The 12,477-nt window shown below is 40.1% G+C and overlaps 2 protein-coding genes across 6 annotated transcripts in view; one reads left to right on the top strand and one right to left on the bottom strand.

Annotated features, from left to right (window-relative positions):
- The window catches only part of rbfox1 (RNA binding fox-1 homolog 1), a 60,165-nt gene extending 51,312 nt beyond the window's left edge, over positions 1-8,853 (bottom strand). For all 5 annotated transcript variants that reach the window (XM_028455773.1, XM_028455774.1, XM_028455777.1 and 2 more), the window contains exon 1: positions 8,534-8,853. In XM_028455773.1, the coding sequence (XP_028311574.1) occupies positions 8,534-8,629 (96 nt within the window). In that variant the 5' untranslated portion in view covers positions 8,630-8,853. The remainder of the gene's footprint in view (positions 1-8,533) is intronic.
- Positions 1-12,477, top strand: part of LOC114468727 (cytosolic phospholipase A2 gamma-like) — a 124,291-nt gene that overhangs the window by 69,639 nt on the left and 42,175 nt on the right. The window lies entirely within an intron of this gene.

The following is a 12,477-nucleotide window of genomic DNA, read 5'->3' as shown; positions in this document are numbered from 1 at the left end:
GGAAAATAAACCTCAAATACTATGTTTTTTGGGGTTCGTAGAACAAATTAAGATGGATGACAAATGCACGATATGGGACCTTTAAATTGCGACCAACCAAATTCAACCAACCAAATTTAGTTTTTCAAAAATAGCTTTTAAAAAAACACACACAATCTTTTTCAAACATGAATCTATAAATTTTCCTGTGCAACATTTCACAGCATGCCTGTCAAAAGAGAAGTTCCTTTCAAAATAAAAGATAAGTCCAGCATGAGAGACATTGAGTATTTATTTGTTTTTGACCATCTGTCTGCGACCCACCAGTTGAGAATCGCTGCCCTGATAAATAGATTAAAAAACAATAAAAGATTAAAAACAAATTGGCCAAAATTGATAGTCCTCAACTACAGATTTGGCAATCAGCCATTTAACAGGCGAATGGAGGAAGCTGGAGCTGGCCTTCTTAGTCCTCAGTGGGAGCGACCTGTACCTGCGCCCCGAAGGCAGCAGAGTGTAGTGAGGGAGCAAGGTGTGTGAGGGATCAGTGGAGATCTGGGTGCCTTTCCTCAGGACTCTGGTGTTGTAGATGGTAGTGAGTGACTGCTGTTCCTGACCAATGATTTTGTTGCTGATTTTATTAAGAGTGTTGCGGTGAGTGAGAGTGAGTGAACTAAACCAGACAGTGATATTAAATGTGAGGATGGATTCAATGAAACATTTATAGAAAACAGCGAGAATGGTTTGGTGGAACTCTTAATTTTCGGGAAAGTTCGGGGGGGGAATCTATTATTCTAGCGGTCAGCCATGTTTGAGATTTTTCCACATGCTGCTGCTGAACTGCTGAATTCTGAGTTGCCTTGAACATGTCATCATGTGTTCCTCAGTCAGCTGCTTGTTGATTGGCTGCATTCCGTTCAGCGTTCATAAGTCATCAGCTTTATCACACATACGATGAGTTGAGATCGTAAATATTGAATGAATACCCGTTTCAGAGCAGATTATCAGGACAAATTCAAAACCTCGGACCACAGGATCATTTTAGAGGATAATCTGATAAAACAAAAGATAATCTGGAGTTTGTCGTACTTGGTGGAGAAGGAGGAAAATCAAGACAAAAGCAGCCTGTTATCTTTATGCATCTTATGAATCCTGCTTTAGGAACTATTCTCTGGGTTGTATCAATGTTGTTCTTAAAAGAATGTTACAAATGTTTTTAATCATGTTATGTGTAAAATGTGAATCTAAAAATCCAACGTGCTTTACCAAATACTTCAGTATTTCTATAAAAACTGATTTTATTTTTTCGAATACATTTTAAGAACAGAAACTCAAAGACAGACAGGGCTTCTTTAATTTACACCTCGTTCATGGAGGTAATCTACATATGTCGTCACAGTTGGCTCATAGCAGAGCCCCGTCATAAATTAAGAAGTAATATGCATGAAGTGTCTCGGCCAAGGATAGAACGATTCATATCAGCCTTCCTCTTAGTTTGGGACTAATTTCTCTTCCTACGGAGCTTCTGCTGCCTTTGCTACTTGCATGTTTTCCAGCCAGTGGATGTTTCACTGAGATGATGAACAGAATGGAAGGAGAGAAACAAGGTTTGCCATGTTGCCATGAGTGTTTATGTGTGGGGAAGACTGTTTTATCAGCCAGAAACACACACATGCTAACACACACTAACAGGGGGCTTCTGCAGCTGCACTGAGGGACTGCCAATGGACTCATGGCTGTGGTCCTCTGTGTCTTAGTGCAGGCTGAGGCCCTCAGGCATACAGGGGCCCCCAAACTCACTCTAATTAGTAATTAGACTTTACACTGCTGGGCTGAAGAGCTCAAATACGCCTTCCAAACCTAACTAACTTTGCTTTAGTTCTTTATGGAAACAGTTAAACAAATCCCTTATCAATGTTACATCAGATGAAAATGTTGGGTTGTACATTTCTAACATTTGTTCAGTCACAGACTCCAGAGTCTAATGAGAAGACATTAAAAAAGTAACGCAACCGAGTCAGGCAGAGTAGAGTAATACACGGATCGGCAACTTTTATCGCAGCAGGACCACAAATGTGACTGTATCAACATTCATGTCAGCATTGGAATAATGACCAATCACAGCACTGACAAAGGAAATAGTTTGTACATTTTGTTGTTGTTTTTTAAATTTTTGGGGGTTATTTTTGTGTGTTTGTTGTAGTGATCTTGGTTGGGTTTTTTTGGATCATTTTGTGTATTTTTGTCAAATTTTGACTCATTTTGTGTGTTGTTGTTTCTTTGTGGCTTTTTTTGTTATTGTGTATTTTTTTAGTAGCAATTCCTATCTGTTCTTGGAGCCATTTTGTGTATTTTTGTTGTCGTGTTATGTATTTTTATCTGTTATTCTGGGATTTTTGTTCTAGTTTTGTCTATTTTTCTCTCATTTTGTGTGTTTTGGTGTCCTGTTGTGCATTTGCTTTGGGGACACACAATGTTAGACCGAGGGCCACACGTGGCCACCAGTTTCCCATGTCAGTAAAATAATTGCGGTGACAGATGACATTGACAGATGTTGAATGATGTGCTTTGCTGTCAATTGCTCAGCATTCAGATTTTCATGCTTGACTAAATCTTTGGTTTAAAACAGTTTATCTGATTATAATTAGTGAAAACCTACTGTAAATGATTTCAGAATGCATCCTGATTGTTTTCCCTTTGTGATCAGTAGAGCTGAGCTGTGTTTCTCGGCAAAGGCGGAGGCCGGCTGCTGTTGCTGTAGATTCAACTGCTTCTTTTCTAATCCACTTTCTTCATCCCTCCCTCCACTGCTCGCTTTCTTTCCATCTTCCCGTTACTTCATCCGTGCAGCAGAGGTGTGTGTGTGTGCGTGTGTAAAAGCTCATTTGCAATGAGCTTCGGCTGAAACTGCAAACCACAGCATGTACATGTTTGCAGCACGATAAAACCAAATACTTGATTATTCTGCAGTAAAATCTATTTATTATCTCATGACACGAAATAAGGTTGGATATCAATATTAATGTTTTTTAATTCTTTCAGGATGATGTTTATGAAATAGGGGTGTGCCAAAATATCAATACGACGGTATATCGCGAGGTTTCGTCTCGCGATACGTTATCGGTTCACTGGTGCCAAATATAGATTAAAAAAAAATGTATTTAGTTTTTTTTTTTTTATTATTATTATTTTTAATTGCAACATACAAGACATGAAGAAAACAATATATATATACATGATACACAATTTCTTCAGTGACACAGATATCGCAATGTATCGTGGATGAAATTTCCCGTGATATATCGGTTAATCGCCGTATCGCAATAATAACGTTATTGTGAGAAAAATAATAATAATAATATCGCAATATATCATATCGCGAGGTACCTGGTGATACCCAGTGCTAGTTTGAAACTTTTAATATATATTGCCCTTCCATCTCCAATCACACACTTCCTGTGTCTTCAGTCGAATGCAGTGCTTTAAATCTGCTCTTTCAGCAAGAACGGCTTCTTACCAAAATAAAAGCTCAATTTAAAGTGTTTGAGCTAAATCAGACATGGACAACATGCAGCCCTTGGACTAATTTGGACTGGCCTCTGGAAGTAAAACACACAAAAATGGTTCCAAAACCTCACAAAATTAGTGAAAAAACCTGCAAGAATTCACAAAATGATATACAATTAGAGCAAAAATATGTAAAATGACAACAAAACTACCATTGACAACCAAAATAGCCCAAAATTACTCCAAAAAAACACAAGACGACTTAAAGATTAGGACAAACACACACAAATATGCATAGGCTACTGTTAACATTTGTATATAATTTAAGTGTCTGTTTTTCATGTTGCTAAAATTACCTAATTAATTCCTTTGCTGCTGTTGGTGAGGATTAATATGTAAATGTAGGCATGGACACAGGGTGGGATGTGAAATGCACATTCCACATCAATGTGCATCCATTCATCCATGAGCACAGATTGTCACATCTCAATATTTTTCTGCGTGAAATGTTTTTCTGGATTAATGTGCTCATAATTTTACATCCCAGTCTTTCCACATGTGGTCTTTGTACTTCACAGGCTTCATACGACTAACGTGGAACAAGGAATTCCTTTTCCAGGAATCAGGAAGCTCGAGCCATGTTATTCCAGGTTACGAGGTTGAAAATCCTTCAAAAATTGTTTTTTTTATATAATTTGTTCATTGATAATATATTAAACAGATTTTATGTACAATACATTTCCACGACAGGTACCCTTTACTATGTTTATGCACTTTTTACGCAGCATAGAGAACTCCACAGTTTTCTACACGTTAAACCATGGCTTACATAACTCCATATCTACTCTCTTTCATTTCCAGCCATGTGCGATGGTGTAGCACTGCTCTCTCTGGCTCATAATTAATGTATTAATGAAATCAAAGCTGCTGGAGAAGGTACATTTTAATCAGATAAAGACATACGTAGGCCTAACAGATCAATAAATCGAAGAGTATTTGCTCGAAAGTTTTTTTTTGCTCCCCACTGTTGGAAAAGTTTGGAGCATTTGCATTGTGGGGTGTGGAGTCCTGTGGATGGATGCAGAAAAGTGTTTTTACTGCCAAAGTGACTTTCCAACACATTTCTGTATTTTTTCACTGAAAGTTGCAGCAAAACCATAAACTGTTTTAGGGTTTACATGGAAATATCTGGCTGAAATAAACTGTATGATGGAGTCAGGTGATATCACTGGAAATACTGGGAACAAAATAGAACAAATATGAAGCCAAGCCAATTACTGTCCATAAAACACAAGAATTCACAGTATGAATGAAGTAAAAACACTTCCATGTATCGTAATTTTAACAAAGACAGCTGGTAATGGGCACAGAAATAAAGCAAAGAAAACAATTAACAGTTCATTAAAATGTTTTTCCTTTTCGACATGTGTTGTTCTCCATTTATTTAAGACTGTATATCATCATCAATGAGAATGTGTTGTTCACACATTGCGCTAAGAGAGATCAATAATAATGTGTGAAGCCTTGAGCTTTCACTCAAGTGATGGAAACTGTCACTGCTGTGTGTAAGCATCATCCTTCTGTTTATCATCTCTGCCACAAAGCCTGATATCATCCATATCCTTTGTGTCTGATTCACTGCATTCAGTCACTGTACATAATCTATACTTTCACTGCGGTCGTGGTAAACTATTGATCTCTTTCCTGAGAACAGAAACATGGAATGCATGTATTCAGATAAACTGAGCGTACATGTAGAAATAATTAACGCACAGCGGTGCTGGAGGATGTTGCACATACACACATGAACACACATACTAAAAATCCCTGAGGACTTTCAGATTAATTCAAAATGTCTTACACAGCTCTACTATATATAGCTTCAAAGACCCAGATTCCCTGTGCAGGCAGAGCACACACGGATACACAACGCTGGGCTCTGATTTACCAACACATTAGCACAATCTGTGAAAACACAAGCTGCAACACAAAAGCCATTTTTTTCCCCTTTTCACACATCCACATTTTCAGCTCGTAGCAACTGATGTTCTGCTAGTGTTGGAGTAGCAACAATAGTGTCTTGCACATCTCCTACAAACTGTGAGTGAGTGCGTGAAAGGATGGCTGATGATGTGTGAATGCTTTTCCAGTCTGAGCTCCACTGCTGGCAGGACTGTGTTTGTTGTTCATCTATCCTCCCGCTCCCTCCAACACACCCCAAAGAAGAAACAGCCACATCTACAACTAACAGTCATAACAAGGATGAAAGCACCGGGTAAAGCCACGAGGGTCAAAGAAGAAAGTTGCTGCCTGACAAATTGGCAGATTGCAGACTCTGGTTTCTCTGCTCATCAGTTAGCACTTTCATCCCAGAGTGCCAGTAAAATATATTACTATTCTCCAGGCTTCTGCACACACTCCCATTCTCTCTCCTCACTGCTGATCTATACGTGGCATCACTTTAACACTAAAAGAAAGAATAATCCATTCAGCAGATGTGGTATTTGCAGCAGCAATAACATCTTTTCATTGTTAGTGTGTGGAAAAAGGATTTCTCTATTGTTATCAATTATTTATCATGTTTGCATGTGTCATGCGGGAAATGAAATGTTCTTTTAATGGCTGAGCAGCCAAAATAACTGTCTGCTTATCTGCAAAGTGAACGCTGTTGATTTTAATATTTAATGAGTCGTGAAAATATGAAGAAATCCATGAGACTTTAGAAGGTGGTGAGAAACATTTGTATTGTTACTGTTGAGCTTTCTTCTTTTCTTGTTCATTGTTCACGGTTTTCAGTCTGTGGCGAAACACTCGCCATTCATCATTTGTGTCCCGACGCTTCTGTAACTCACTCCTCAACACTGTGACATAACACACATCAAAGATGGGCAACGGTAATCGCAGCGAGGGCCACAAAAAGATGATTGACTCGTGGGTCACAATATGAAAATATCAACACAGCATTTAGAATTATGACCAATCTGAAGATGAATATAAGGAATGATGAAGGGTTTGGTCTGTTTTTGTTCTTGTGTGTTTTTGTGTTTGTTTGGTGTGTTAGAGAGCCATTCTGTCCTTTTTTTGTTGTTTTTGGAGTCATTCTGTATATTTTTGTTGTTGTTTAGTATGTTATAAAGAAGCCATTTCGGAGTCATTTTGTGTTTTGGAGTTCTTTTTGTTCTCATTTTGTGCATTTCTGTTATTTTGTGCATATTTGTAGTCATCTTATGTGTTTTTGGAGTGAATTTGTGTGTTTGTGTTGTCTTTTTTATGCATTTTCTTTGTAATTTTGCATGTTTTTGGTGAAATTTTGTGTGTTGTTGCCGTTATTTCTTGTATTTAGTTGTCTCTTTGTGTATTTCTTTTGTCATTTTGTGTATTTAGTATGATTGAGGTGTGTCAGTGAGTATTGGTGGTGGTTGGAGGGTCCGATGGTGCAGTAAAACAGCCTCCGTCACCATTTGTGTTTTGAAGTCATTTTTGTTTTCATTTTGTTAATTTTTCTGTCATTCTGTGTATAACGGTATTTGTCTAATGTCTTTTTGGATTGATTTTGTGTATTTTTGTTGTCCTTTTGTGCAATTCTTTTTAGCACTTTTGTGCAATATTTGTGTTTTGTGTTTTTTTTAGTCATTTTGTGTGTTTATGGCCACCAGTTGCTCCTGTTTGCCATACATTATTTAAGTAATGAATAAAGAAGAAGAAATAAAGTACTGCTAGCAGTACAATTCAGGCAAAGTTTATCAAAAATATGACTTTTTGGGTCAAAGCTACAATACTATATTTAATATTCTAGATATTTCTATATTTCTTCCCAGAATCCTTTTGACATAAATGTCAGAGCGACTGACTGACATGTGATGTTCATTGGGTGCATTAAAATAAAAAAAACAATCATTGCTATCGAATCGCAATAAATCAGAATCGAATCGACTTTGCATGCAAGTATCGTGATAAAATCAAATCGAACAACAGCATATCATCCAAGTCCTAGTGATTAACTCTTAAATACCTTATATAGTGACTTATATGGAGCATTGATCATCACTTAAGATGTCCCATAATAACTTTTATAAGCTTGTACACACTGATGTAGTGCTACAGAGCGGTGCTGCACGTTGTTAGCCTTAAACCAATCTTTCCTAAACGTGTAGCAAGTCAAACCAACAACCTCTACATTTGGAATAGATCTACTGAAACTCGGTAACAGAGAAATTAAAACAATGTTTAATCACTTGTTTTAGTTGATTTTCCCTTTGTTTAAAAATCAGCTGCTGTAGCCGTTCCATCGGACATCGGGTGGGGTACATCCTGGAGAGGAAACCGGTCTGTCGCAGGACTCAAACCAAGATTTAGAGACTGCATTGTTAGGCCTCAAACACACAACATTTACTGGTGTAGTTCCACAGTGATTAAAACATTGGATCACATGTAATATTGAAAGGTCTGCAGTAGAATAGTTTCATACAGGATACTATAACGATGCCTGATAAAGCCAATGCAAAGTGATGGGTGTGTATTTATGCAGGGACAGCTGACGAGCCTCTGAATCAGCTCAATTTATTTCTCATCTTGTTAAATGTGTGTAGGCGTCCCCTGTCAATTCATCGTTCAACTTCCCATCAACAAATACCAGATACTGACAATAATTCATTCATCTAATCTTTGCTTAGTTTACTCAATCAAATCATTCCATAAAAAATGCCACTCTAACAAGCTGTTTAAGGACTGTGGTGTATTTTCTGTGGATCTAAACAAACTACTGTATGCAGCAGTCTGGTTGGAATTCACAGCTCGTACGTCAGCATCACTGAAGCTTTTCGGTCTTCCCCCGCTGTATGCTCAAAGAAGAGCTGGAAAAACCCCCACACAGCAGGACCGCAGCTCCCCCTCAACACACGCACACACACACACATACTCACACACACGTACACAGTGTTCTGTTCCAGTCCATATATCTTAAACATCAGCACTGAAAAATGACAAGTGGATAGGATGTAGATTCATTTCTACCAAACCTCACTCACTCACTCACTCACTCACTCACCTGCTGTAAATACATGAAGGTGAGGGCAGCACAGGACAGCTGAGGACAGGCATCCACGTTGGGTAACGCCACACATGTTCCTCCAGGATGCTGCATGTTCCCTCCTCGAGCTGACAACACAAGCCCCCCTCAGCCCCAATAATACATAAGCTGATGTGAGCGAGCGAGGGAATAAGGAAGAGGAGAAAGAATAAAGAAAAGGAAGATGGATTGAGAGAGAGGGAGAGAGAGAGAGAAGGAGAGGAGCGAGGCGGAGAGAAGCTTCAAAGAAAGCTGCAGCAGCCCCATGTGATGGAGACCCGAGCGTTTGCAGCATGTAGTGAAGGGGACTCTGCTGCAGTGTGTGTGTGTGTGTGTGTGTGTGTGTGTGTGTGTGTGTGTGTGTGTGTGTGTGCACGCATGGGGGAGAGGGATTGCAGTTTAAGTCTTTTTCAGTATGTATATGCATGTGGGTGTGGAGGCACGACAGCAGTAGGACTGCGATCACTGGAGCGAACAGAAGCAAAGGTGTGTGTGTGTGTGTGTGTCAGGGAGAGAGTGTGTACATGCACGAGCACTGCTGTAATGTTGTGCACACTTGTGTGTGAGGGAATGAGAGTAGCTGTGTTACTAGAGGCGATAAAGGATGCTGACTACAGCTACCCCCATCTCCCCACCCCCTCCCTCTCTACAGTAGGGTGAAAATGTGAGCAGTTATTGTCAAATGTTGTTCATCTCTGTGTTAAAGCAAACCAAATCTGGTCATTCTTCTTGATTCACTCACATTGGTTTGGGAGGTTCTTAGAGGGCTGAGCACAAACGTCTTCCATGGATGCAGACATCCTCAGATCTTTTTCTCTGCATTATAAAGTTGGACTTCTTCCTCTTTGTGTTAAAGATACTTCATGATATCTTGGTTCTGTGTTTGGAGTTGTCCTGTTCTTCTGTTTTCCTGCACCTTGTTTCTGTGTTGGAGATTTGATTAGTTTACTGCAACAGATGGAGCTCTTGCTGGTTTTAGCATGCTCAGAGCTGATGGCACTGCTTCTGATTTCAAATGAGAGGACTAGACGTACAGTATGATCTCTAAACGGGTGGGTTTAGTTTTAGGTTTAAGGTTTTTCTCGAGTGTGTCTATATATTTTGTGTTGGATTTATGTGGGTGTGCATTATGGGCATAATGCAGATGCCTACGCAGTGCACCAAGCACATACTTCCAGTCAGTGTTCAGAATGGACGCGAGCGGATGAGGAGCAGTCTCTTGTCAAGCCGGAAAGCCTGGTAACTTATACTATAGAGGTCCTGAGAATCCTGCACGACCTCCTCGATCTTCTCTCTGTCACCAGGGGTGAGAACAGGCTGTAAAACGGACGGTGAGGGTCCCAGGTGATGGGAGGGGGGCACCAGTGTTCTTGCAGACAGTCGTTATGATTCTGTACAGCTACAATCATTCACTGACGTTGCAGCTGCAAAACTACGAGGTGAGAGTTTTTTTATTGTGAGGACACTCTCCTCCATCCCTCTGGAGATAGTGGTGTGGACTGAGTCACTCCTGACCATTTTAGTTTTACAAATGGTCTAGGAAGGAGGATGTGATTGGGGGGGATATTACACCAAGGAAAATTGGTTTATACCAACTTCCCCATGTTGTATGTGTATCATATACAGTATATTACAGGATATAATGATAGTATAACTGGAATGTACTGTATATACCATAATTTCCGGACTATAAGCCGCTACTTTTTTCTCACGCTTTTAACCCTGCGGCTTAAATTGTGGTTTTTTTCCCGGTTTGATAAGCTTCATGCCGCCACAAAATTGACCTGAAAAATGAAATTGTTAACATTAAATTGTTTTTGCTCACACAGAATCATTCTGATCACTCATTTTGTCATGATGCACACTGACTCATCATAACAATGACACGGAGAAATGTTGTCAGAGAGAGAGCGAGCGAGCGCCCGCTGCGTGTGGATGCAGTAAAAGTCAGCCAGTTTGTAATAGAAGGATAAACAGCATTAAGTTGGTAATTCATTGCGTTAGGTTTGTTCAGGATTGATCGGTGCTCTGGACTCCGGAGCTGATGGAGACACTTCCGTAAGGGGGACAGACAGACGGACAAGATCAGAACAGCCTTGATACAGTACTGCATCACTGGGGCAGTGAGGAGGTGACTTCATGTAGTAAAGGAAACTTATCAGTTGAAACATGGACGCTTACATGAAACCTAACTTGAGTACAGCAGCCCGCCGACCTGCCCATTCTGATTGGCCGAGTTGTCTGACTGGCACCCTCATCAGCCAATAGGGTGCGGCCCACGTTAGGGTGTGGGCTATGTTAGGCTGCGGCATTTGTGTGGATTTTTCTTAAAAAATAGCTAAATTATTGTAATGCAGCCAATAAAACAGTGCGGAAATTACGATATATACACCTTTGATTGATTGATTATTATTGATTGATTATACTTTATTAATCCCCTAGGGGAAGTTCAGTTTCAGTTACATCCTGACCAAGAAACATGAAAAGACAATCACATGTAACATGGGGGGACAGAAACAGGAGAACTTTGGAGCAACCAGCAGCAGGGCGGCGCTCCGTTTCTTAGATGAAAAATATGGAACAATGGGTAAGAAGAAGAGGAAAAAACAAACAAAACTGAACTAGGCCCTTGTAGAGAGGGGCGGAGTTTGGATTCATGGAAAAAACTCCTCAGCAAACATTGCGACAAAAACCAACAAACACAACATAGGATGGGTATTTCGCTGGTCAGCCACAGAGTAGCGCTGCCCTTACGGCCTCGCCTCCTGCTGCCATCTGCAGGAAAGGAGGAGGGGGTGGGGCCGGAGAAGACGATAAAAAAAACAAGTTGGTGTGAAAGTGTGAGTGATCATGTGAGCGTATGTCTCTCACAGTTCTCCAATGCCGATGACGTGTGACGGCGTTGCCGTAGAGATGACCTCGAGAGTTCGTTAGCCGAGACAAAGATCCCAGGTGTTCATGGGAAAGTGAAGGAAAGGTCAGAGCGTCTAATCAACATACCGTTCATGGAACAGTGTGAAGAAAAAAAGACCTTGACAACAGGCTGTTCATCTTAGGGGGAGGGACTTGTGGCTTTTAAAAGGATTTCGAACTGATCCTTAGTTGGCGACATTTCTCATGGACGGGTAATAAACATGTTTTTTTTATCAAACTACCATGAGTGTTTTATTAGTGAAAAACAATACCAAACGTGTGTTGGTGTGTTAAACATCGTTCTTATGTTCCACCATGCACTCACACAAAAATAGAGGCGTGGCTTCTGGTAGATTGGCAGGGGGAGGAAGTGGAGCTGTTTAGGGAGGGACATCGAGACGTTCGCTTTTGAATTTTCTCACTCTCTTTTCATTCGTCGGATAATCGCTTTAAGGATGTGTACTCCTTGTTTGCTTACCACCAGCAGGTGAACACCCTGTTGTCCTGCATTAAATATCTCCAAGATAAAAGAGCAATGCTGTTCTGGACGATGAGCACTTGAATTTTAAGCCCCTGGAACTGCAGGGACAGTTGAGCAGGTAGAGGCCTGCAAGTACCTGGGCACAGTGGATGACCTGCTCTCCTTCACTCAGAACATTGACTCTGTCTACAACAAGGCAATTTTAACCTTTTACATCTTTTTTGTATTGCCTACACTTTGTTTTTATCTGATTAAAAAAATGTGTCTCTCCTCCACCATGTTTCTGTTTCTTATCGTATATTTTCACTCAGGTGTTGTAGTGGGCAACACATCACAGTGAGAAACTCTGACATTTCTTTTTTTCAGCCTTGGCTCACACTTATTTTAACTGGATTATCAGTATAATGAAATCAAGGTCAACTTTAGAATCCAAAGGGCAATCTGTGAATTCAATAGTGCCATTCATTACAGGATGTGAATCTATTCATCCAATGGATGTTGAAAAGCAAGCAAAACACTAGCTGTCGTT

This window comes from Gouania willdenowi, chromosome 8 (assembly GCF_900634775.1).
Source record: "Gouania willdenowi chromosome 8, fGouWil2.1, whole genome shotgun sequence".
NCBI lineage: Eukaryota > Metazoa > Chordata > Actinopteri > Blenniiformes > Gobiesocidae > Gouania > Gouania willdenowi.
This window is presented reverse-complemented; position numbering and strand designations above follow the sequence as displayed.